At 42.7% G+C, this 21,503-nt stretch overlaps 1 protein-coding gene across 5 annotated transcripts in view; it reads right to left on the bottom strand.

The window, feature by feature from the left end:
- LOC149313197 (ras-GEF domain-containing family member 1B) overlaps nt 1-13,805 on the bottom strand; it is a 268,019-nt gene extending 254,214 nt beyond the window's left edge. For 3 of the 5 annotated variants that reach the window (XM_089526248.1, XM_089526247.1, XM_089526249.1), the window contains exon 1: nt 13,466-13,804. In XM_089526248.1, coding sequence (XP_089382374.1) covers nt 13,466-13,534 — 69 coding nt within the window. In that variant the 5' untranslated portion in view covers nt 13,535-13,804. Of the gene's footprint in view, nt 1-13,465 lie in introns of all 5 variants that reach the window. The other 2 variants (XM_089526246.1, XM_089526252.1) reach the window with 2 other exon arrangements.
- Between the last annotated feature and the right edge of the window lie 7,698 nt (nt 13,806-21,503).

Raw genomic sequence — 21,503 nt, 5'->3', positions numbered from 1 at the left:
GTTTGGGCTTATCACATGACATCAGTTCTCTTCTGTTGTTTTCCCTGTGGGAGACCATTTAGAAAGTGTTTCCTTTTATTTAAAAACTGTTAATGACCTCCTTTCCTGCTACTGTTCTGCTACCATTTCGATTGCAATAGTTTAAAGCAGCTTCGGTATCTCTCCACAGGGACAATTTTTAAACTAAAATAGTCCTTTTTCCAATTAAAGTAATTACAGCAAAGAATATTCATTTACTTAACTTTCAAAGCAAATCCTGTGTTAGTAAATACAGTCGGCCCTTCTTATACACAGATATTTTATACACCGATTCAAGCATACACGGTTTGAAAATGTTAAAAAAAAGTAAACATTTCAAATATCAAACCTTGATTTTCCTTGTTTGATAAGGGACACCATTTTGCTATGTCATTATATTTAATGGGACTTGAGCATACACAGATTTTGTTATCCATGGGGGATCTTGGAACCAAACCCCAGCGTATAACAAGAGTCCACTGTAAGTATATCTTTGGCCTGTTACAGACAGCCAAAATAAAGCTGCTTCGAGTCACAGTGGAGGTAGTGTGTTTCAATGATGCATGCGTCCTAAGAGTCCAGAAGCCACACCAAAGCCACGCTCCAGTCCTTAGGGCTGGAGCGTGGCTTTGGTGCGACTTCTGGACTCTTAGGACGCATGCATCATTGAAACACCATACCTCCACTGTGACTCGAAGCAGCTTTATTTTGGCTGTCTGTAACAGGCCTTTGTGATTAACTTTCATTCTCTTTCTAAGGGAGATGGTCATAAAAAGCATGCCTTTTGTCAAACAGATTTTGCCACAGGTTCCCTGGATTTACCTCCCACACAAACAAAGTGATAGACAAAATTCTACAGCAAAGACTTTTAACATATATGAAGCAAGAAATTCCAGAAGTCCAAGTCAGCTTCAGGAAGGGAAGGGGCACGTCATATTGCAAGCATATGTTAGATAATGGAACACATCAAATAATTTCAAAAGAAAATCAGCCTATGCTTTATAGCTTATAGCAAATCTTTTTATTGTGCAGATCATGAAAAAACTATGTATCACTCTTAAAGAAATGAATGTACCACAATGTTTGATTATCCAAATGCATAAAGTGCATTCAGAACAAGAGGCCATTGTTAAAACAGCATATGGCAAAATAATATTGAATATTGGAGGAAGGACTATCAACCATTTAAGATATGCAGATGACCCCATACTACTAGCAGAAAATAGCAAAGACTTGGAATGACTTCTGAAGAAAGCTGTGGAAGAAAGTGCAAAGGCAGGTTTACAGTTGAACATTATGAAAACAAAATTAATTAACACACATAATTTTCAAGAAGACAATGAAGACATTGAGATAGTCAGTTTTCTCATACCTTGGCTCAGTTATGGAGACTGCAGTCAAAAAATCAGAAGAAGACCGGGACTTGGAAAGGCAACTATGAAACAACTAGATAAGATCTTCAAGTGTAAAGATATATTATTGAATAATAAGGTCAGGCTTGTCCATCCCATTATATTTCCAATTTCTATGTATGACTGTGAAAGCTGGACAATGAGAAAAGCAGATAGAAAGAAAATCAACTACTTTGGGATGAGGTGCTGGAGAAGAGTCCTGGGGATATTGTGGACTGGTAAAAAGACATATAAATGGGTTCTAAAGCAAATGAACCCTGAACTCTCCCTAGAAGCCAGGGTAAGTAACTTGGAGGTCCTGCAGTCATAGGGTTATCATATGTCAAAACTGACTTGAGAACAGTTAAAAATAAATCATATTCTGGGCCTAATAACATTGCCTTAGGAAGGAGGCTGGCAGGGAGAGTGAAATGAAGATCATTGTTTGCTGGTGTTCAGCCTTAACAGTTTGGAAACACTATTTTCCCATAGGGCTTTGTAAGCTAGAAGTTAAGATGACAATTCTACTCAGAAACTTTGGGGCTGGATATATCAACCTACAAAGGATCCCTGAAGTGTAGTAGGTGGTAAGGGAGACAATATATCTGTGAGAGAGTGAGTGGTTTGCATGCTGAAGTGGCACAGCCTGGGGAAAAACAACATTGTTTGGACTACATCACCCAGAATCTCTCACCCAGCATGGCATTTGAACAGTCAAATCATCCATCCAAACAAACTAGAAGGGAACTAGGTTCTCCCCTGCTGCCTGCTACACTTCAGGGATCCTTTGTAAGCTGATATATCCAGCCTCAAGACTTCTGAGTACAATTGCCATCTAATCCCCCCAAAGGAAAGACATGTTTCATCTCCACAGGGAATCACAGTGCTAAACTACAACTTAAGAACACCAGCAAACAATGATCTTCATTTCACTCTCCCTGCCAGCCTCCTTCGTAAGGCAGTGTTATTAGGAAAGGAGAGGAAAAGCTGAGGTTGGAAATGGGGAGGAAAAAAAGGAGAGCCAGTGGTCTGAGCATTGGACTGTGACTCTTTAGATTGGTATTGGAATCCCAGCTTGGCCACTGGTTGAACATAGGCAGATTACACACTCTCGGCCGCATTGGAAGGCAAAAGGCAAATGCTGTCCGAACAAATCCTACCAAAAAAAAAAAAAAAACGCTGCAATAGGGTCACCTTAGGGTCACCATAAGTCACAAATGACATGAAGACACACAACAACAGGAAAAAAAGACACAGAATTTAAGTGTAGTAGTACAGTGTCAGTGTACAGTATACAAGGGTACAGTGGTCCATGAAGAGATGAATCTGCTCTGGGTTTCAGACTACCTTTTGTACCAAATTGTAACCCGGATTAAAAGTGGGATGTTCCCATTGGCACTGGTTTAAACACATCAGGATCAGGGTCTTGCACACCAGATCCAGGGGAAATCCCCCTTAGAGCAGGGGGAAACCCATTTCTTCCCCGCTGCTGGCAAATGTGAACTTGGCCCCGGTCATGATCAGGTCAAGTTCAGGGGAGGGATTTAGGTCAGAGGGGGGCAGTGGGCAGAACATGCCTCCCCTCTCGCACCAGTCGCTTTGCAAGCAGCATTTTTTTAAAATTATTTTGTGTGTGTGTGTGACAGAATATGCGAATGCTTGAGCTACATATGTTTCCCTTTTAAATTTGGCAAATTGATACAATGTGTGAATGCTTTGCTACATATGTGTATGTAAGGAGAGATGGCATTCTGGGGTGGCAATAAGAGGGAAAGCAAAGAAAGAGGATGCAGAGATGGCATTCTGAGGTGGCCTCCCCTGCAAGCGACATTTGTTGTTGTTGTTGTTGTTGTTATTGTGACAGATTATGCGAATGCTTTGGGCTGGAAGGGAGGGGAAGAGGCTAGCATTTGAGGGGGAGGCACGGGCTTCAAAGTTGGCATTGGTCTGGAGGGGAAGGGAAAGGAAGAGGTTCCAAAGAGGGGGAAATGCTGGGCTGGAAGCAAAGGAGAAGCTAGAGGCTGGCATTCAGACACACACACCTGGAGGTTTTTAAATTTGACAAGTTGACAGAATTTGCAAACAATACCACCAGTTGTTTTTTAAAGGAGGGGGAAAGCACCCATTCTGTTGCCCAGTGGTTGTAGGATACATCACCTTTGACGAAAGTGGAAGTGATTGACAACAAAGGAGGCTCCATTTTAAAGCGGTACTGCAAATGTGAACTTCAGAGGGGCAAATTGCATTGATCAAGGTAAAGGGTAGTGGGAACTTCTTTCCAGGGAGATTTGGTACCAGCTCAACGAATCCGGACCAGATCTACCCAGGGCAAATGAGCGAGTGGGAGTGGGAATGGGGCCCATATAGACTTTAAAGGCATTATCCAAGATAGCTCTTCTAAAGTTTAGACTCAAACCGATAGTGGATTCACTGTTCCACTGATATGGAAGCCACCTGCCACCACGGACTGGCCATAATAAGAAAGCCAGTGCTTTCCAAAAGGCAACTATGAAACTGTTCTTCCTATGTAAACCTGAAATCATTCAAAGTTAAACTCGACATGTCATAATTCATGGTTTTAGCCTTGGCATCAGACCCATGTATACTTTTTTTTTCCAGAGCTTGGAACAGACACTTTGTGGACTACCAGGCCCCAGAATTCCAGCAGACATGTAGTCCAAAAATCTAACTTTTTGAAGCTCTAGTTTTTAACAAGCAAGCAGACTGGCTCCGGGCTGAGGCCATAGGAAAAGGCTTAGTCACATGGCTGGGTTCAGAGGAAACAACTTGTGCCAGCAGCAGTAGGCGACATAGTGGGACATGTGTGAACAGCCACCTGGCATAGTTGCACAGGGCTCCAGCTTTTCTGGGAAGATCTGGAGCAAAAGGTGAGTTTTTAAAAATCTGTTCTAAGATTTTAAAGATGAGAACACAAATTCATTGCTGAACTGACCATACATTGTTAGAACAGTTCACAACAAATCAGGGATTGGACGTTGAATCATCTGGACTGATTGCCATGAGGATGGGGGAAGGATGTGTTATTTGGCCCATGCGTACACTGCCTAGGACTTTCATATCAGCCACCAAAGAAGATGACAATATCAAAACATGTGTCTCTCCTCCCTTGTTTTGTTTTGTTTTGTTTTGAAGGCTTCTTTAAACCCATGATGATCAGTCTTCCTCCACTTAAAGATTCATGCCCAATGGACCTTCTCATCTACTGCCACAAAATTGTTTGGACTATGCATTTATTTATTTTTTGTATCTCAAATATCAGTTGTTCTGGAAGATTTATTATAATGTGTGTGTCAGGGATGTAGCCAGGATTTTGGGAAAGGGGGGTCCAGACTAAGTGACAACATTATAATGGGGCTTGGGTGTGGCGGCGCAGCAGCATGCACCATTCATTGTATCTAATGGAAGGGGGGGTCCAGACCCCATGGACCCCCCCCTTGGCTACATCCCTGTGTGTGTGAGAAAGTGCGTGTGTGTTTCTCACCATTTGCTTGTTTGCTTTTGACTGGTTTTGTGAAGTGGGTCTTTTATCTCTTTCTGCCACTTAAGTTGGTCACCCTGCTCAGCCTAGTAGTAGGGCTGGTTCTGCCTCACACCACTTCTACACTCATATCAGCTGCCTCTCTTTGCCACACACCCACCTGTATTAGAAGATGAAATTTAAAAAAAACCTGAAGGAGCTCTGTGACCACTTTGCTACAGAAACATGCTTTGCAGATATCAGAGCCCCAAACCTCATGCAAAGCACGTGCTCTATTACTGAATTTCACCCACTCCCCAAAATCCCATAACCCTGGGCTATTTTGTATTCCATGAACCTCTTCCAAACTTACGTTATTATTCCTGCAGAAATCCATGACAGTTTTGCAATGGATTTTTTCCTAGGAAGGAGATCACTGCCATTCTTCATGCTTGGCTATTTAAAGTGGTTTGGCTATATTTATTTAAAAGAGGATTAATGACACTTTCACCAACATCTATGCTGCTAAAACTGAACTTTATTCATAGCAAACAGGGCTGAAGGTAGAGATTTAATTAGTCTGTTTTCCTCTGAGACCTTTGGCTTGAGGTAAAGAGAAGAAAGCAAAGGGGCTGTCAATAAAATAAAACTGTTACATGAATACTCCCCAGTCCCTTTACTTTATTCACTGCTCAGAGGTCTATATTTAGGACATCCGCAAGCCCAACCCTATTAATCAAAGAGTTCCTTTTTCTTTATTTATTTTTTTGCATGAGCACAGTTGTCTTGGTTTTTAATTCCTAGTGTAGTCCCTTTCTTTTACTACACTACACTAAGGGCAATACATTCAACAGGTGAAGTATTTTCAATAGGAATGCTGCAGAAGTTAGCAAAGTTAACTGCTGGTCTATGGCTACAGAATCCCCTAGCCAGCATGACTAGTCAGTGATTCTTTTGTCTGGAAAATTCTAGGATCTGTACTTATTAATTAAAAAAAACTTTTCTAAGTTCTGAGATGCAACAAGGGTTAGACCTTGGGGCTGAAGTTCAGGAGACCAAGGCCAGAGAAACTCTTAGTGACCACTCAAAGAACAGCAGTTGGTGTGGCCAATGGTGACCTGACCTGGCATCAGCACCTAAACTGGCATGGGCATGGAAAAGCTTAAATAGGATAGCCAGAGCAGGTCTATCCCAAGCACTGAGGTTTCAGGGCCAAAACCTGACCAACAGTCACCTACTTATGATGTCAAAAGGGGCTAGCCCTGGTGGTGTAATTAAGCATGACAAATTAAGCATCAACCCTAGCTGCACAGAATATGTCATTTAATTTTGAAAAAACAGATCTAAGTAATGGGGAAAGTAAGGAGGAAAATAATGTAATGTGTATATACATACAATTTTCATGACATTGTTCTCACCCAGAGATTCTTCAACTTCATCCTGAGAAATGGAGATGAGAGTCAAGGCCCTCAGATTCAGGGCCAGGTCCTGAGCTCTAGACACATCCTCCAGCATTTCACAGATGACATGTGGCCAGGAAACATCACACTCTGGTCAAAACTGCAAGTTATTAATGAGGAAGAATACACAAACTAGGAGGGGCTGCAACAGTTTGCTTTTGCCTGAGCCTACTGGGGAGGGCTCAATTCTGCCCCTCCTCCTCCTCTGCTGAGTTAACTGAGTGCACAATATTCAGGAAGGGCAAGCCTTAGCCTCCTTCTCTTCTCTTTCTCCTGTTTGGAGCAACTGAAGTAAGCTGAGGACAAAGGAGGAAAGTGGTAGTAGGTGAGAGATACTGTGATATTTTCAAAGCAGTTGAAACAGAGGGGTGACAGGATCAATAAGGACTGTCTCTGCCAAGTTGAGATAGTTGAAGGGTATGCATCCTTTCCTTCTTGTTTTTTTAAAAAGCACATTTCATTGTCAGGGAATGGCCAAGTAGGCATGGCCATGGTTACAGGTGCTCATTTTATTATTTCACTTTATCTAGTATTTCATATTGTAGAGAAAAACAGATATTGTTGTTTTAATAACCAAGCATTGTTAAAGCAGAGCCAGTGTGGTGTAGTGGTGCAGGTGTTGAACTACGATTCTAGAGACTCTGGAGATCAGGGTTCGAATCCCTGCTTGGCCATGGAAACCTACTGGGTGTGCTTGAGCAAGTCACACTCTCTCAGTCTCAGAGGAAAGCACCTTTTTGAACAAATCCTGGCAAGAAAACCCCACTGCCTTAAGGTCATTATAAATTAGAAACAACTTGAAGGTACACTACAACAACAACTTGTTAAAGAAATACTTTGTTTGGCCCGAGAAATCTCAACCAAATGAAAATAAAGGCAGGGACTTTATTTAACTAAAAAGCAAATAGAGACAGTTCCAGGCATATCTCCTCAAGAAGGAAATTCCACAAATGAGGCACTACATCTGAAAATGCTTCCTCTCTGCTCAGCACCCGCCACAGATTTACTTGAGATAGCAGATGGACATGGGGCTGGCTGGGGACTAGAACCTTAAATTTTGTTCAGAAATGAACTAAATCCTTCTGCCTTCCTCTCTGCCTTTTGAATCAGAAATCTATACTGCATGTCTCTCAGCATTTGCAGTACTGAAAATTGCATGGTCCTGGTAAATCGAAAAACGCGTTTGAAACATCAAACGTGTGTATGGAGAGACTAAAGGCCTCTTTCATCTCACACACAAAAGCAACTCCAAATGAAGGAAGTATCAAATGGAATTAGAAATCCCCTCTAATTCATTCTCTGTTCTCCACTGAGCACCAAATGCTGCCCGACGCTCACTGGAGAATGCTAAGGTCTTTTGTGCTTTCTGATGCAGCGGCTGCCAGAAGAGCTGGCTAATTTTAGCCAGAATGACAGGAGATGATTGGCTGCTTTGACTGCATTTTGATGGCACTTTACAGCACCAGCTTGTTTCTTTCTGAGACTCCAAGAATGGTTGGCACAAAACACCAAAACATAACAGGAAACAGTTGGTCTGAATATATACTCTTTGTTATATAGTAAAGGAATACTTTGTTGAAAGGACATCACCACCCCAGTGTTCCATTTGTTGTCCATGGCTTGTGGACTAAACTATCTGGGTCTGATCTTCACTCAGTGCCTGGCTTTCCATTTCCCTGAAGCCTGCTCACTTTGATGGACTCTGGAGAAGTGGCAGAAAAGTCAGCCAATCCCTGCACTGAGGCAAACCACCTTTTGAGACAAAAAAAGGTTGAATATGTTACCAGTTTCTGGTTTATACTGTAATCTCCTGTAGAGCTGGAACTTGTCCATCTCATCAGTGGTGTCACAAAGGAGGAGCGATGGGTGCAGACCACACTGGGTGACACCTGAGAGGAGTGACACCCAATTGGGCCCTTCTGCTGCTGTGGGGCTGTGCAATGCTGCTGCCAGCACTTGTACCTTCTCTGCTGCCCTGACACTCTTGCCTGAGCTAGCCAAGGCTTCAGGGAAGAAGGGACGAGCATACATGATCTCCCCCCTCACCTTCCCCAGTTCCTTGGCTAATTTGCCCAAGCTAGTCAAGGCATGAGGGAAGGGGAGGCAAAGGTACACATCTGCTCTCTCACCTTCCCTGGTGGTTTGGCTAGCTTGCCTGAGCTAACCAAGGCATCAGGGGGAAAAGGGGGTGTGCAAGTGTCTGCCTATCCCACCTTTCTAGAACCTTGGCTTGCTCATGGCTGGTCTCAGAAAGCAACCAAAGGGGAGGCAGGACAGGCCACTGCTACCATTCCCCCTTGGCATTGCACTAGATGACACCAACACTAGAAACACAAGGAATTGCATCTCATACTATATAGTTTTCTTTGCTGAGGAACTTTCTATATCAAAGTAGACAAAAGTGCAGTCCTGGAGATGCAGGCAGTCCTCCAAATATGTATCTGTGGCCCTCAGCATCTTCAGAATCCAGTTGGAGTGTATAACATTGGTCTTGATATATATGCCATGTCTTCTTGTCCATAAGATATAACGGAGAGGAAGGATCTGACTTTGGATTCTCAGATCAGACTAAGGGAACAAATACCCTTCAACCATCTTAATTTGGCAGGGATAGTCCCAGCTAATTTACTTATTTGATTTATTTATTTCAAAGATTTATATCCTGCCTTTATCTCACAAAGGGATTCACCTGTCATCCAACTTTTTCAGCTGATAATGTCCTAATTTCTCTCTCCTCCTCCCACTTTCTTCTTTGTCTTCAGCTTACTCCAGTTGTTGCAAATTAAGTTCAAAGTGCAAAATTAGTTTCCACTAATAGGAAAGAAGATGAGGGTGCAGAATCTAGTCCTTCCCAGAAGGCTGAGGCACAAACAAACTGCTGCAACCATTCCTACCTTGGGTGTCCTTCATTGATAACTTTTGCTATACTGACCATACTTTGATGTTGCTTGTCCATGTACATCCCAGTTTTCTTCTGTGAAACATTGGGGGTACAGAAATGATAATGGTGTTTCATCCAAAGCAGTCCCAATAGGCTTGCTAGGAGTAAATTAGGAGGAGGAAATTCATGACATCTTTTTATTTAAAAAAAATGTTTGATTAATTGTACAAAGATCAAAATTGTTATTTTGAAATATTTAAAAATTTCATCTCATAAATTTTGAACATGTACTTTTAAACTCATTCCCTCTTCCTCATGAAAATTTATTTTAAAAAGCCCTGGCACATTGTAACAACTACTAGTAGAGATACACTGTTTCATACTTTGGCCTTGATTTGTGTCTTATTTTTAAAACAGGCTAGCCACAATTCCCTAGTGTTGTCTTTTACAACTGGCACTGAGAACCTAGGATATCCTCTCAAACTATTTTAACAGCATTTGTCTTGAGAAGTCTCATCGTGTATGCCACTTAACCACATGCAGGAGCACAATGATGCCTTGCAACAATTTATCACCATTGTGACGTCTGTGTTCATATTTGTTCTGCCAGGGAAAGTCTCATGCAAGAAACCCATTTCATTACTTCATCACCCTTTTAATAGGCACTAGATAGTGACAGATTTATTTCACAAGACACAAACAACTTACTGTGGGCAGAGCAGTCACAATAATATACTGAGAAAATACCATCACTCAGAGGAAGAGCACCTGCTTTGCAAGTTAACATCCCACTTCTCATCCAGTTAAAATGATCGGGTAACAAATATCTGCCTGGAAGATTGGAGAGCTGCTACCAGTTCAAGTGGGACATGCTGGCCTAAATGGCCAGACAGACAGTCAGTGTGATGCAGGAATTAAGAGTGTTGGACATGGGAGATCCAGAGCCAGGTTCTCACTGAGCCATAGAAATCATTGGGTGACTTGGGCTACTTAGGGCTTGTCTACACTTGTAAAAATAAATAAATAAATGCCAAAGCCACTACTGTCTGGTTTCTACATGGTTCTACATACTACATGGTTTCTTGCAGGGAAATATCATGGGTTTTCCCTGTTAATCTAACTTTGTCCCAAAGTAAGCAAAGTCAGGAAAAAACTTTGGCATGAGCATTGGGTTTTTGGCATATGGACAGCTAGATTGAGCTCAGTTCAGGCCAATCCAGTTGTCCACACACCAAGAGCTGCACCATCCCCCCTTCCCTGCACTGAACAGCCCAGAAAAAGGGGATGGCCTGCCCATGGAGCTGGTGCCTCACAAGCAAGAACTCTATGGAAAGGCTGACACGTGTACCACCACTTTTATTGAAGGTAATATGGGTGCCCATGTGATCAACAAGAGGAGGAGGTAGAGGGGCCCACACACCCTGCCCATATAGCTGAATGCTTCTTGGAGACATCACAGCCAGGAGATGTCCAGCCATATGATCTAGGGGTCCTTTTATGCTCTCTTCTCTTTGATCACACAGACATCCATACTAACCTCAGCAGAAGTGCCCAGCAGCCTTTTCATGGAGCTCCTGCCAGTGAGGATGCAGCTGAAGTGGCTCCATGGACAAGGAACCATCAGAGGAACTGATATGGTGTCAGCCCAGCTGGCTCGTATGGACACTGCTTTGGCATTGCACTGGGTTTGGCCATCCAGGGCAAGTCCAGAGCATCCAAGTTCATTGTAGTAAAAAGTTTGAAAGCCACTTCCTTTAGATCCAGGAAGTCAGATTCAGTCAACACAAAGGGATTAACACTTCTGTGGAGGAGTGTAATAGTAAATTTGGAACTGCAGGGCAGTTCCTACAGAACATCCCTTGGAAAGTCTAAATGTGCAGGTGGCTGTGTTAATCGAAAACAATTTCTAACAGTTTTCTTCTCTGCCAGGAACATATCTTTTGTAAACACCATCACCAAATAGTTTGGAGTACAGCAGGGATATCTTATAACCACAGATCATTGGAAGGAAAATCAATTTCCTATCCAGTTACTGTAGGAACTGCAGTACAACTCAGCAGAAACAGGGCTTGCAGATTATTAGCCCTTGCTAATAAAAAAAAAGTTCCAGAGCTTTAACCCTGTGAGTTCAAGTTTTACTACATCACTGCTTCCAAGTTAACTGGACCCTGTTCAGACAGTGAAAATAATCTGGGATGAATCCATGCATTTAGGATGCATGGTGTTCACATGCATCCTGAGTGCACCCAATTAAGTTTTGTGTGGGCTGCCAATAAACCTACTTAATCCAGGATAATCAACTGTTTTCCCCAGGGTTTTTTTAAAACAGATATGCATCACTGTCAGTGTGAATAACCAATGCAAACAGACCAGGGATAATTTGGGATTAAACTCTGCATGTGTTGAATGTGTTTGAAATACATTTGTATCATCGACTCTATATTTATTCAAGTGCTAACACATGTGAGCAACTGAACTCCCAGGGATGTGCATAAATACAGTTCCATAGTGTGAATAACAAATCCAGAATGCATGAGTAAGATCATTCACATCGTTCAACTAAAAAAAAAAGACATCTGAACAACCCCCTAGTTAGTTAATTGCAAGACTTTTTCCTCTTGGCTTCAGTTTTCTCCTGACAAAGGGCTGAGTGCCACTCAAAACTCACACTAAAGCTTCACTTCTGTGATTAGTTAACTACTGTTCCTCACTGCATTTTTGGCTGCAAGCTAGCATGATGGATTAGGAGGATCAGCAACAGTAGTGCAATCCCAAACTGGAGCAATGTTGACTAGAACTTTTATACATTTGAATCCTTTCTGAAGTGTAACAGGTATGGGAGTAATCTTGAAAACCACACAACAGTAAGCAAAGGAGGTCAGACTGAGAGCAGGTGAATGACCCAAGGTCATCCAGGTGAAGCAGGGTTTAAACTCTACAGGTGACCTGCCCATATCCAATATTTCATTTATGATACCACACTGACTTAATTTGTCATTCATTACACACACCCTCTCTCCACAGTACCACAGTACCAGACCAGCTGCAGGGCAACCTGCCATCCAGTTTTTGGCATGGGAAACAACACTACCAGATGCAACATCTTATGGCAGGGATAGACAATTTGGTCCCCTCCAGATGTTTTGGTCTATAGCTGCCCTTAGTACCATTCATTGGCTATGCCAGGTGAGGCTTAAGGGAGTTATACTTGACGGCAGTTAATAGCAACAACAAAGTTCAAAACATTTGGAAAGCAGCTGGTAGCTTTATGTGAACCTACCTACCGGTATCTTATGTGAACCCTAGAAAAGGAGAATGTTTTATTTTTGTGCTGAAAGATTTACACATCTACACCTTACACATCTTTGGCATTCCTATCATCCACTAGTGGAAAATTTGGCAACATATACCTATCTTGCTCTCTCGCTCCCTCCTTACCCCTAAACACAACATATGGAAGCTGACCCAAAGCTGAGTCTTCTTGGCTTTCAAAAGGGATTCTTATTCATGAAAATCTCCAACACGGCTACCTAGAAAGTACATTTAAGTATAACACATTTTCTGCTGCTATCATTTTCCCATTTTTGCCTTAGCTAAAATACATCTTCTTCATTTGCGCTCTAGACATTATTATTATTTTCCTCCATGCTTTGCCCTTCATGGTTTCCTGGAAGTCACTTTACAGTTCCAATATGATTTCCTTTGGGGAATCATCAAAGAATGCAGACTTGAAACAGAGAACGTCTTCTCAGACTAATAAGTGCTCTTGCACCTTGTTGCTTTTTTTCCCTCCTCCCCAGCTGCAGTACAAGGAATTCAACCCTCTAAAGATGCCAGCATGAAACAGTCACATTTGCGGGGGCCGAGGAATAATGGATTCCCCAGAAAATGCTGTGGATGTTGAGAGCATGCAATTAAACTCCAGTCGATTTGACAGTTAACATACTAATCTGTCAAACTGGAGGCAGCAATGCTCTTGTTTTTGAAAACCACAGGTGGGGCAAGGCAAGAGATTCCTGGGTGATTTCTCACACACCCTCTTTGCCCCACCCAAATAGATGCCTCTTAGGCCTAGGAAGATGCATGATGGCTTCAGGCAGGGGAATCCACACAATCCCCCTTGTGACATTTTTAAAAAAGAAAATACATGTGCTAGTACAATGCAAAACCTCCAGATGTTCTCGCCCACCCATCCACCCACAGCTCACCCCATTCCTTCGCAGCCACCTAGACTTACCTCAAACATGGGGGAGTGTCGTTTGATGGACAATGTACAGCCCAGGAGCTCTGCAAGAAACTTTGCCATATACAAACAGGGAAGAAGTGGTTCCACCTAGAGATCTTGTTGTCACGCTGCCAGGAAAGGATGCCCTTTGAAGCTCAGCAAAGAGTGGGAGAGAAAAAGAGAGATTCTTCCTTACAGCCCAGCCCTGGCCATACCTTCCTCCAAGAGGGAGACTTGTTTATCCAAGCTCTTTCTTTCCCAGCATTGTGCCAAGGGGTGATGCGAAGCAGCAAAGGCTCCCTTAATTCAATTAATTGTAAAAATTGATTAAAGGTAAGGAAAGACTAGGATAAATCCACAGCACACAGGGGCTTGGGCTATTTGATGCTGGCTTCCCAGCCTTTCCCACTGAATGTCACTATTGCCACAGTAAAAGGGAAAGGGCTCCGCAAGGGGGAGATAAGAGGGACAACAGTTGCTTGTATGAAGGCAAGGAGAGAAGAGGAGAAAAACCACAGCACATATTGCCTCCTGTATTTCATTGAGTGCTTTGAGCCACCACAGAAGTACACAACTTGGGGGGTGGAGTCTGTTGTTTGCAGCACTGAAAGAGACTGAAAGGTTATCAAGAGCAATGGGTACAATCCAAAGAGGATCCCTCCTCATACTTCACTTACCAGGTTGGTTGAGCCCATCATCTTCAAGAGCAAGCAGGGCTTAAAACCAATCTGGAGTAAATTCCAAAAGACTAGATTTCTTCTCAGGATTAGAACCAAAACTGAAACTATGGCTATATCCACACTGTAGAAAGAGTCCAGTTTGACACCACTTTAACTGCCATAGCTCAATGCTATGACATTCTGGGAACTGTAGTTTTATCAGACATTTAGCCTTCTCTGTCAGAGAGCTCTGGTGCCACAACAAGCTACAGTTCCCAGAATTCCATAGCACTGAGCCATAGCAGTTAAAGTGGCGTCAGCTTGGATTTTTTCTGCAGTGCAGATGGAGCCTTAGGGCATGTCTACATGGGCCCTCCCAGTGCCCTGTCCACAGGATGCAAAGTCCTAAGGTTGTTTCTTGAAACAATTTTTTTTTAAAAATCCAACATTGTGGGGGTGGCTCTTAGTCGGGCACAAAAATAGCCAGGATGGGGTCTATATTGCCCATTTGTGCCCTGTAAGTTCCCTGATATCCCCATGAACCAGCTACATTTTGACATCAAATGGCATGGGCTGCAGAGGCTGTGATGACACACGAAACACTGGACAAGATGGGCCATTTAAACATGTTTCCTCCTGCCCTCGCAGGATTAGAACCAAAAGTGAGACTATGGCTATATCCACACTGTAGAAAGAGTCCAGTTTGACACCACTTTAACTGCCATAGCTCAATGCTATGACATTCTGGGAACTGTAGTTTTATCAGACATTTAGCCTTCTCTATCAGAGAGCTCTGGTGCCACAACAAGCTACAGTTCCACAGGATGCAAAGCCCCAATTTGAGTATGGTCTGTCTTCATGAAATGAGGCCAGTTCCTCACCAAAACCAAGCCATCCCTCCCTTAAATTATTTTTAAATAACTTGCCTTTTGTGCTGGAAGTTCCTGGAAAATGGAAACACTGGTTTGAGAGCTGCCATTACCGAAAACCGACTCAGTCTGAATCCAGAGAAAACGGAGGTATTTGTGATAGGTTCCCCTGGGTCGGGAATGACGGTGGTTCCACCTGTCCTGAACGGGATCACGCTTCCTGTGAAGGACTCTGTGCGCAGTCTGGGGGTGCTTCTTGATTCATCGCTTCACCTCACAGCTCAGGTGAATGCGACGGTCAAGAGCACCTGTTATCAGCTACGGCTTATTCGCCAGCTGCGCCCATACCTGGCCCAGAGGGACCTTGAAACGGTAGTACATGCTCTGGTAACCTCTCGACTGGATTTCTGCAATGCGCTCTACATGGGGCAACCCTTGTACCATACCCGGAAGCTACAGATGGTACAGAACATGGCAGCCAGACTGGTCACTGGTACTTCCAGGACCAGTCATATTACACCTGTACTCAAAGATCTGCATTGGCTGCCCATTCGCTTCCGGGCGCAATACAAGGTGTTGGTTATAACCTATAAAGCCCTACATGGCTTGGGCCCAGGCTACCTTGAGGACCGTCTCTCCCCATACATTCCGCCCCGCACCCTCAGAACATCTGGGCAGCAACTACTGAGGGTCCCAGGGGCTAGATTAGTCTCCACAACAAGGAGATCATATTCCATCGTCGCCCCGACCCTCTGGAATACGCTGCCCATTGAGCTCCGCTCGGCCACCTCCCTGGCCCAGTTCAGGAGGGAGTTGAAAACCTACCTGTTCCGATCAGCATTCCCCAACACAAGTGCCAGCTAGTCTCCCCCCTTCCGACAGCAAGGGTAGCTGGCTGATGGGGTTTTAATATTGATTTTAATAGTTTTATTGTATTTGTATCGTTGTCTTTTGCTTGATGTATGTATTGTATTGTTTTGATCTGCTGTTCACCGCCCTGATCATGGGAAGGGCGGTATACAAATAAAATTTTTATTTTATTTTATTATTATTATTATTGCATGTCTTGTCAACCGTGCAATTGGGGCTGCATCTGCCATCATGCACTTTCACACTCCCTCCTGAGCATCTTTGGCTTTTGTTACCCACCACAGGGCTGGAACTGAACCCCAGTGGATACCAAAGGCACACAATACATATGGACCCCAGACATGTGGAAGGATGAAAACAATGGGAGAAGGATCTTGATGGAGGACATACCCCCATACACACACACACACACACACTGCACTTCTTACAGAAACTGAATATCAAAAGATGAGTTCTGGCAGTTAGATCAAACAAGACTGGATCCCCCTTCATTCCTTCATCTTGGGATACTCCAAATCTTGTGGAGGTGTTGTGAAGTCAATGAAGCTACTATCAATCAAATTAGTCTTTTTCATCTTTTTTTGGATATCAAAGCAAGCCACCACTTCAAGAACACTTTTGGCCCTCCCAAATGGCTATTATGTCTTTGTGTCCCCATGGAGCTAGTTGTAAAACATACTTTTTTCCCTTTTTTCCCTTTTCCCCCCTCTCTTTTCTTTTCTTTTTTCTTCTTTTTCTCTTCTATCCCTTTCTCTTTTTCTTTCTCTTCTTCTTCTTTCTTCTTCTTCTTCTTTCTTTTTTCTTTTGTACCTTATGTATGTGATATGTCTATGTTATGTATGAATAGTTTGGTTGTATATATATACTTTTATACTTTTTTAAAAACTCACTAAAAATTATTTTTTAAAAAATAAAATATAAATATGACCAGGAAAACCTAGCCTTTTTTTGCTACAGCCATAATCACAGTTGATCCACCCTCACCTTTGTCTTGCTGGTGGCTGTTGCCCTCAGATTCTTGATCTGAGCTGCTCATGTTTTCTGCAGACCATTCTTCACGACAGGTTAGTCCTCAATCCAGGCCAAAGCTGCTTCCTTTCACTTTTCTATTTCGTTTAGCTCTGTTTGCTCGATATTAGAGTGTGTCTATCTCATATGTTAGCTCCTTCATAAACTTTCCAAATAAAAGTATTTTAGTTCACCTATGCCTGCAGTTTTCATCATGAATACCAGTGGCATCCCCACCCCAGAGTAACCTGGTGCTGGGGGGTTGCCAGAGGGCAGCGGTGCCCAAAAGGGTGTGTCAGCCCTTTCTTTGGCAGTGGAGGTTTTCTTATGAGGATATCTGCACTGCCACAGCAGGCTGGGAGGGCCTAACCAGGTGTCACCCCTCTTCTGCGGTGTCACCCGGTACAATCCATACCCCCTGCACACACCCCTTATGATGCCACTGGTGAGTACTGGTATGGTTGGTACTTCTGAACCTAACATTCCACCCCTCACAAGCCAAGCTAATTTTCCCCACCTTATTAGAGACAGAGTGTTACTAATGGTGGAGGCTCTCCATACTGTAAATCCTATGTGGATAACAGCCCTAGATGAAAGGGAGGGGATGCTAGAATCTTCTTTGAGACTATGGATGTTCTCCTTTCTCTATACAAATATCTATGACATAAGTCGCCCTAGTCAAGAAATAACATTCATTCTCTAATTTTCTCAAATATTATAATACGGATTTTGATAGCACTTTACAGCTTTAAAGCACTTTGTAGGCATTAGCTAATTAAACATGTTATTACCTCTCTCAGGTAGGTAATAAGTGCAAAAAGAAATCATTTGAGCCATTCTGCCACATCGATAGCTTCTAAATTAGCTACTCAGGGAAGAGACACTACAGACAGACCCACAAAGTTCTGTGTAGAGGATGCTGCAAATGACAATGAGTGATTCAAAAGGGGGGGGGGCACAAATGTTATTGGTCTCTGGTAAAACCTTTCCTGGTTCTACCCACATACCTCTCTGTCTAAAACCTTACATCAGGATAGAAGAAAAAAGGCATATTAAAAAGATAAAGAGTCCTAGAATAGCTTCCCTAAGAGGAGATATTAAAAAGAAGAAGATTAGAGTATTGTAGCTATTATGACTTGCTTGAGAAACATAAAATTAATGACTCATCCAGCAAGGACCACTCGTGTTGTGCAATATGAACTTTTCTATTTCTAACAAAAGTAAAATCCTCATTGGAGTAATTGCTATCCTTTACAAGTAGACATTGTCAACAGCTTTTTCAAAAAATTATATGATTAATCATCTGCCTTTGAGTAGATTAATTTGAATAAATGTGCATATCACTCAGACTTCAAAACAGATGCCTTTGAAGATAACTTCCAACTGAAGAAACAAAATCTACCAGTCATTGTTAAAACAGAAGAGCCGCTTTATTATTTCTTTCCTCTATTCCTTGATATAGTGATACACCAGGGTCATACTAATCTCAAAAATAAATTAGGGTAGGCCAGAAGGGAAGACTCCATCAAGGATATTCCAGGCCTTCATCTGAATATTCACTTCTTATTTTAGAAGACTCAGGCCTGGTACAGACTGCTGGTAAGCGGCGGTCTGGGGCTGATTTTAGGGCTCAGGAATGCACGCTCCTGAGCCCTACCACGCACTGCTGGCACCATCATGGAGCGGCCCTGTCCACATGGGAGCTGCCATAATGACACAGGTGTGGCATAGCGACCAAATGTCACCACACTGTGTGTGCATCATAAGTGTGCACGAGTGCGCCAATGACACAACAATGGTGCTGGGTGCATAGACTAAAAAGAACCCGCTTTCAGAGGGTTCATTTTAGTTCTGACAGAGGAAGCACCAGTTGGGTGGTGTGGCCTCCTTGCACCATAAAAACAGGCAGCTACAGGCTGCCCTTTTGGGGCAGTCTGTTGAGCCCCTTACTTTCCAAAGGTAGGAGAACCATGTTGGAAAGATTCTATCCAGTTATCAAAGGATAATGTTACCAGTCAAGTTTGCTGTTGTTGGATCAACTAGGGATCCAACAGGCTATGACAGAAGCCATGGTATATTGGCAGACTGCAAGAGAAACTGCCAACATTAGTCTAGCAATTCTGCCATTGTAAAGATATGACAGTGGAGTGACTAAAATCGATTGGAATCATGGGTAGGGCTTACATTATGACCCATCAACCATGTCCCTAATAAATGGTGCAGTCAACACGACTTCTGCACCTGCTCCCTGAGGTAACCCTATCATGGCGTTTTCTTGGCAAGATTGGTTTGCAAGGGGTTTCCTTTTCCTCCCTCTGAGGCTAAAAGAGTATGGCTTGCCCTACGTCACCCAGTGCTTTTTCCATGACTAAAATCTACTTGAAGCATCCATCTTTAGACCAAGAAATGTGGGCACTGCTTGAAACTTCAGCTAAGATCTTTGATCTCAAGATTGCTGAATCACTGACTAGACCTTGCTCTTGCTGAGATGAAATAACTTTTTCAGACCCCCCCCCCCAATCCAGGATTTGGGAAAAGAATCTTCTTTGCCCTTTCTAAAAGCCCTGGCTCTGGGATTAGGGACCTTGGTTAATTTGTCCTCCTCCTCTTTGCACTGTTCCAGCCTGGAATGCAGTGCTCCCTAACTTTTCTCCAGAGAACAAGGAGAGGTAAATTTTGTCCTCTGAACAAATCTTGCTAAGAAAACTACATGATAGGGTCGCCTTAGGGTTGCACTGAGTCAGAAACAACTTCAAGGCACACAACAGCAATGCTCTTCTCCATCGAGCTAATAAAGATTTCCACTGGAAACCATTAGAGAGTGGACTGTTTCATGAAAATTCCCAGTTATTTTTCAGTGCCATTTTTAAGCTTATTCCTTTTCTCTACATCATCCTTCTATTTTTTTTCCTGACCAATTTGCTAACCACAGGGGGCCAGGCTAAGTCTTCATTACCATTACAAAAAGACCCATAGATGATACAGGACAAAAAAGAAAAACCTGTCTAGCAACCAGTCCTGCTTGGTTTTCTTGGAAGTCTGCTTTAAATAATGCAGCAGGAGATGGGCCTTCAGTTCAGAACAAAGGCAAGAGTTGGCTAATGAGGCCTTGACGGGCAGACACTTAAGTATTATTATTATTAATCATTGTCATAATCACAGTCATTTCCTACCCAAATTATGACAGTAGCATTTCATCAAGATATACAATCTGTCACAGGCCTGGACATTCTATCCTCTACTGACAATAAAACAAGCCCTGTGTTGGATGAGATTTGAGTCCTATTGTGAGACTCTAGCAAATATTGTCTGGCTTGGGAATAATAATAATACATTGCTGAATAAGGTTGCTACCACTAAATCCTTTGTGTGTACAAGAAGAAGTGATAGAGTTCACATCTAGAAGCCAGGGACCCAGCTCTGGAAAGAAGTGCAATTCTTCAACAACCAAGTGTTTGCACATTAAGACTTTGTTGTTGTGTGCCTTCAAGTCATTTCTGACTTATGGTGACCCTAAGACGAACCTATCACGGATAGAGCCCTGTGGGACCCCACTGGTCACTTCTCTCCAGGATGAAAAGGAGCCATTGTTGAGCACCCTTTGGGTTCTGCCAGTCAGCTAATTACAAATCCATGTAACAGTTGCCTTGTCTAGCCCACATTCCACTAGGTTTTTGTTTTGTTTTTTTGCAATAATGTCATGAGGAACTTTGTCAAAGGCCTTACTGAAATCAAGATATACTATATCCACAGCATTCCCTTCATCTACCACGATGGTAATTTTATCAAAGAAAGAGATCAGGTTTGTCTGGCATGACTTCTTTCTCTGAAACCCATGTTGACTTTAGACTTCCTTCAAAAGCAGGTCTGCCTGAATAAAAATGCTTGTTGGCAGACAGGATAATAATCTAGCCTCCCTCCATTTGGAGTTTCAGAATGTTGGAGCCTGAAAAAGCCATATTACTTCTCCATAGTACTAACAAATATAGATCTTCAATATGCATTTGTTAAAAGACACTGGGATTAGGGATGCAAGAACCTCATGAAAGTGGAAAAACCACAAATTAAAAAAAACTATTTTGTTTTATCTCAGAGAACATCTCTCTAGGAATCCCTGGGTCCTCCAGAGCAACTCTATGGTCAACATCCACTGGATGTTGTCCCTAGAATTGTGCTGGAGGATCTACAAATTGCTTGAAAAGCACAACTTCTGGAGAAAGTTGGTCATAGAGTCACGCTGGAGGATCTAGAGAATCCTAGAGAGAACATATTAACCAAAACTGCACACAATCAAATATGTAAAAGTCGAAGCTGCAAATGTGGAGGCTTGACTGTACATCTACAAAATGACTACATAGATTGGGCCTTTCAATGTATTGGAAGGTATATATAATTGCTTGAAACTGTGATTCTCAGCCCCCCTTACCCTGAGGTTTTAAACCAGCTCTTAAAATATCTGACCACTGGCCATTTTGCCTGGGATTTCTGGATAAAGTCCTAAACATGTCAAAAACCAAAGGCATAACCCCCACCTTGGAAATATTAATTGTGCTAATACTCTTTAAAAACCTGAGATGCTTGAATAACTGTCACTGGTTTCTTTCTTCAGCTATTTGTGAAACTGTGAACAGGTGACATCTTTTG

The sequence above is a fragment of the Sceloporus occidentalis genome, unplaced genomic scaffold, assembly GCF_023333645.1.
Source record: "Sceloporus occidentalis isolate IW3139 unplaced genomic scaffold, rSceOcc1.0.p SCAF_5, whole genome shotgun sequence".
Taxonomy (NCBI): domain Eukaryota; kingdom Metazoa; phylum Chordata; class Lepidosauria; order Squamata; family Phrynosomatidae; genus Sceloporus; species Sceloporus occidentalis.
This window is presented reverse-complemented; position numbering and strand designations above follow the sequence as displayed.